General features: G+C 38.5%; 1 protein-coding gene across 1 annotated transcript; it reads right to left on the minus strand.

The window, feature by feature from the left end:
• Positions 1-1067: 1067 nt before the first annotated feature.
• Positions 1068-4856, minus strand: LOC134575187 (oocyte zinc finger protein XlCOF22-like). Its single transcript, XM_063434422.1, has 4 exons — positions 4709-4856; positions 3929-4117; positions 3746-3824; positions 1068-2803 (listed from the first exon to the last, which is right to left on the minus strand). Exons 1-4 carry the CDS (start codon positions 4790-4792, stop codon positions 1179-1181), a joined length of 1977 nt encoding a protein of 658 aa, XP_063290492.1. The 5' UTR covers positions 4793-4856; the 3' UTR covers positions 1068-1178.
• Positions 4857-5095: the final 239 nt, after the last annotated feature.

A 5095-nucleotide genomic window follows, 5' to 3' on the forward strand; every position in this document is an offset into this window, starting at 1 on the left:
GTGAGCATAATAATTTACTACCAGCACATTTACCACCAGTTTGCACAGTACTACCCATTTGGTTTGTTTCTCTTCTTTTCCGTGTCTTTTTGGAGGTACATCATAGAGGACGTGGTGTGTTTCTGCCCAAAGAGCAAAAAGGTTCATTTTACGGAGCCAATACTATATAGGCTCCAGACCATGGGAGTGATTCTGGGTTATTCATCTATATCACTCATCACTGCTAAAGACCATCTACACTATATCTGTTTTTTCCCCTTTTATATATGTTCTCAAGCATATTTTTATGTGAGACCACATTAAATTGACGGGGTAAGTAAAGCCCTTTATCACTGTATATTTGTATAAGCGCTCCACTAGTTGGTGTATATTTTATACCATATCTTCTAATATTGTATACATTTAAGAACACTAACAGGATATTTTTACTACAGGGAGAATTCAAAGTGACTTTTCACATTTAAGGCCACAGTACCCAAACTGAAAGCATAGCTGACTTATGAAATATTACATATTCAGCTATATTTACCTTAAAAGGACAATCTACGCACTATGACTGATTCATCTCATTGAAGTTGTTATAGTGTCTGTAGTGCCCTGGCACTACCATTCCATTCATTAAACCACTTTTAATGTTAAAGGACAGTCCCTGGCAGCCAATCCTGTCTTGCTTCTGAATTGGCTGAGTGTGTCAGCCGACTGCTTTTAGCATATTATACTGGACTTTGCTGGTATGAATTGGTATGGCTATCCATACTTTCTATGTGGGAGGATAGGGGCAGTCTGTGGGTTACCAGTGACTATTAGTTAGTGCAGGTACTATAACAAACTCAAGTCAGATAAAATTGTTAGAATGCTTACAGTCTCCCTTTAGATTTGAAATTCACTTGGGATTCACCTTGAATTCTCTCTTTATTCATTAATGTGAAAACTGTTATCCTGTATGAATCCTCTGACATGAAAGAAGTCTTAAGTTTACAAAACATGTTCTGAGCAAGAGAATGAATTCTTGTATGATTCACCTTATGTGAGTGAAGACCCGAACTCCGCCTGAAGCATTTCCCACATTCAGAACAAGAAAAAGTATTTTTTTCGCCTGAATGAATCTTTATATGCTTCTTAAGATTTGACATTTGAGGAAAGCGTTTTCCACATTCACAACAGGAAAATGGGTTCTCTCATGTGTGAATCCTCTGATGTTTCTTTAGATCCGAATGGTTAGTAAAACATTTCCCACATTCAGAACAAGAAAATGGTTTCTCTCCTGTGTGAATCCTCTGATGTACCTTAAGAGTTGACTTGTGAGCAAAACATTTCTCACATTCAGAACAAGAAAATGGTTTCTCTCCTGTGTGACTCTTTTGATGTGTCTTAAGCGTTGAAGGATCAGTGAAACATTTCCCACATTGTGAACATGAAAATGGTTTTTCTCCTGTGTGAATCCTCATATGTATCTTAAGAGTTGACATGTAAGCAAAGCGTTTCCCACATTCAGAACAAGACATTGTTTTCTCTCCTGTGTGAATCCTCTGGTGTGACTTAAGATTTGTCATTTGAGTGAAACATTTCCCACATTCTGAACATGAAAATGGTTTCTCTCCTGTGTGAAACCTCATATGTCTCCTAAGATCTGACATTTGAGCAAAGCATTTCCCACATTCAGAACATGAAAATGGTTTTTCTCCTGTGTGAATTTTCTGATGATGCTTAAGATTTGAAGGGTCAGTAAAACATTTCCCACATTCGGAACATGAACATGGTTTCTCTCCTGTGTGAATCCTCATATGTATCCTAAGATGTGCCATTTTAGCAAAACATTTCCCACATTCAGAACAAGAAATTATATTCTCTATGGGAGCTCTCGTATGTGTGATAAAATGTTGTTTCTGCTTAAAACACTCATGTCCAATATAATCTGTACTGGCCAATGTATTTCCTTTGTTGACAATCTTATGGTTTACAAGCTCTGAATTGGTAGATGAAACCTTAGCACCATCAACGCAGTTACTATTTCCTTTGTTTTGTGTTTCAGTATGATGAGTGGGGGTAAGAAGGTCTAAGATGGTGAGATTTACATCTTGATATGAAGCGGATTCTTCCTTAACATGAGTAGATAGATACTCTGTCTGTGTATATTCTCTGGGTGTATAAATGCCAGATTCTCTGAGATTTCCTTGTTTGTGTGATGGGGATTCATTATTTGATGTATAGTCTATATGTTTATCTCCTGTGGGTGTATAAACCTCGGTGCTGGAGATAATGCTGGCTTCACGTGATGCAGCTTCTTCCTTAATAAGGTTAGGTAGATATTCTGCCTCTGTATGGTCTGTGCCTGTATAAATATTATTGGTTATGAGAATTTGTTTTTGATTTGATGCTGATTCACACTTTGATGTAAAGTCCATTTGGATAGCTCTATTGATTGGATAAATGGCAGCTTCAGCAACATTTGTTTCTTCCAATGAGACTGCTTCCTCCTTGATAAGAGTAGATGGATATTCTATCTCTGCATCTTCTGTGGGTGTATAAATGTCTGAGTCTGGGAGATTTCCTTCCTCGCACGAGTCTGATTCCTCCTTAATATGAGTAGATGGATCTTTAGTCTGTATATGTTCTATGGGCGTATTAATGTCTCGATGATTTACTTTCTTGGATTCATAACTTAAAGATTTACTGCTTGGTGTACCGACTGTAACGCAGTTTATTCTTTGATTACTTGTGATTTCGATATCTTTGGTTCTATAATCCGAAGAAGAAACTAAAGTATACAATTCACTGATTTCATTTCTGTTTATGGAACCATCTAATGGAAAGAAAACACTTAAAATTAGAACATTTACCGAATTGCAGTGGACTTACCAGGCTAGCTATAGATGTCTCAGGTGGTTACTTAAGCAGTGATCTCTCTTCCTGTTTTGTTTTATTAATGTTATTTTACTGAGACAATATAATGCTTCACAATGGCATTGTGAATGAAAAGCAGGTACAATAACATGCAATAAGGACATTACACATGTGTAACTTAACTGTGGCTCTATAATCTAAGACTGGATATACAGAAAAGTGTACTGTATCGGGAGTCTCTACACTGGAAAAAGGAGAAGTCTAACTTTTTTCTAACAATTTTTATTGCAAGTGGGGTGCCCTACAATTTAAAGAGGATCTAGGGCATCCATGACGGTATAATTCCATCATGAATGGTTAAGGAGTTAACAAAGTTGTCATTGTTATCCCAGATTATCCCTGGTATCCCAGTTCCTGTTTCTTTAACGGGTTGTTTTGGTTTGCGCTACACTTGTGTTTTACTATATCAACTGATAGACTTATATAAACTGAAGACTTAAGTGAATTTCAACCTAGCACGCAGAACTTGTAGAGGCTGGATAATCCAGAATGGCTTCTAGTCCAGTAGGCCTCAACTTTCCTGAAACGGGCAGCACTGTCCAGGAAGAATACCCTATGACTGAACTAGTAGCTAAATCCATCAGAATTCCCAGTGTCTTCAGAGAACAGCCTAACTGGAGGGTAGGAATTTGCAAACATTCAGTGGCCACCACATGCAACTTGAATAACATCATCTCTGTGATTCATGTAAAAGATAATAAACTAAATAACTTTGTTCCTACGGCTTACCAGTGTGTAATAACAGTACAGATCTCACACTGTGTACCGGGTGTTTGATGATATAAGTGAGTATGATATATGCTCTATAACCAAACACAATGCTGATTAAACTTTGTCTCACCCAATGAGATGAGGGGGTGGTGACTCTCCATCATCACTTCCTTGTAAGTTTCCTTTTGCCCTTTTAAATGCTTCCACACCTACAGGAAATAACAGACAGTGAGATCCCAACATCTTTATCCAGTCACCATCCAGACACATCCCTTGGTTTTACTCTATGATGTCCCATTCCCAGCAGCCTCACCTCTCCAGTCAGCAGGTGGATGATCTGATTGGTCAGTTCCAGGATGTTCTGCTCATTGTTTCCCTCATGTATCAGTGAGTGAGGTGGACACACCGTGCTGGAGCTCTGGGTCTTGCGGGATCCTCTTAACATACAGGGACTGCTTCTCTGTATTGTAGGATCATCAGATCTCTTCACAACAATGTAATCCTGCACATAAAGAAACATGTATTAAAAGATCTCTCCAACTAAGCCTATACTTCACCCACCCTCTCTTTTAGTCTGCACAGAACATCATTTTGTTACCTTGGAGTTATTTATAATGTTGTTTCATTATCTTATTCATGGAAGGGTAATCACTATTAATCACAATTAATCCTGCTAGTATGTGCTTCTACCACCCACCTCTGTCACTGCTACCCCTGTCTGTGTGTGCAATGCCAGCCTTCTCCATCATAAAGTCCTGTATAGTGCACAGGGCTGAGAAATGGTGCTCTAGAGAAATGGTGTGTGGGGATTATGTCTTATCATCATAATCCCCACATTTATACCGTGACCAAACTTTAACACCAACAGAAAAAGTACCACAATCTCAGTAAGGCAATCCAGCCCCGCTAATGACCCCCAATTCTACATTCACACAGGGTCTATCATGCTACTAGAATAGATTTAATAATCACGTTTATTAAATATATACCCAATATCTACTTTACAAATCTCTTCATAATACGTCTCAGAAAATCCATGTTAAAGCACAGGATAAAAGTGTGTAGTTGCTGTGACATTCCCAGAATCCCTCACCTCTCCAGTCAGCAGGTAGTTGACCTCCAGGGTCAGATCCAGGATCCTCTCGGTCATCGGATTCCGGTTTGTGTTTGTCATCATTAAGCCAATCAGGCAGCCTGAGAACAGGCTCTGGGGGTAGTAGACAGAAATCAGAATATGCTGAGGCTCTGTAATTACAGGTACATAGTGTATTTCAATGGATACAATAAATACATATATACACACAGCATATACCCGGGGCTGTATATTTACCTCCTATACATTTTATATACATTATAATTTATTATTTATAAAGCGCCAGCATATTCAGCAGCCCTGTACAATGGGTGGACTAACAAACAGGATTTTATAACCAAATGAATTGGACGCACAGGAAGACGTGCTCCAGCGAGCTTACATTCT

Source organism: Pelobates fuscus, chromosome 10, assembly GCF_036172605.1.
Source record: "Pelobates fuscus isolate aPelFus1 chromosome 10, aPelFus1.pri, whole genome shotgun sequence".
Lineage (NCBI taxonomy): Eukaryota > Metazoa > Chordata > Amphibia > Anura > Pelobatidae > Pelobates > Pelobates fuscus.

Coding starts and splice junctions, on each gene's coding strand:
- LOC134575187 (XM_063434422.1), bottom strand. CDS start 4,792: ATGATGACAAACACAAACCGGAATCCGATGACCGAGAGGATCCTGGAT. Junction 3,825..3,928: donor TCCACCTGCTGACTGGAGAG/GTGAGGCTGCTG, acceptor TATTTCCTGTAG/GTGTGGAAGCATTTAAAAGG. Junction 2,804..3,745: donor CCACCCCCTCATCTCATTGG/GTGAGACAAAGT, acceptor TCTTTCCATTAG/ATGGTTCCATAAACAGAAAT.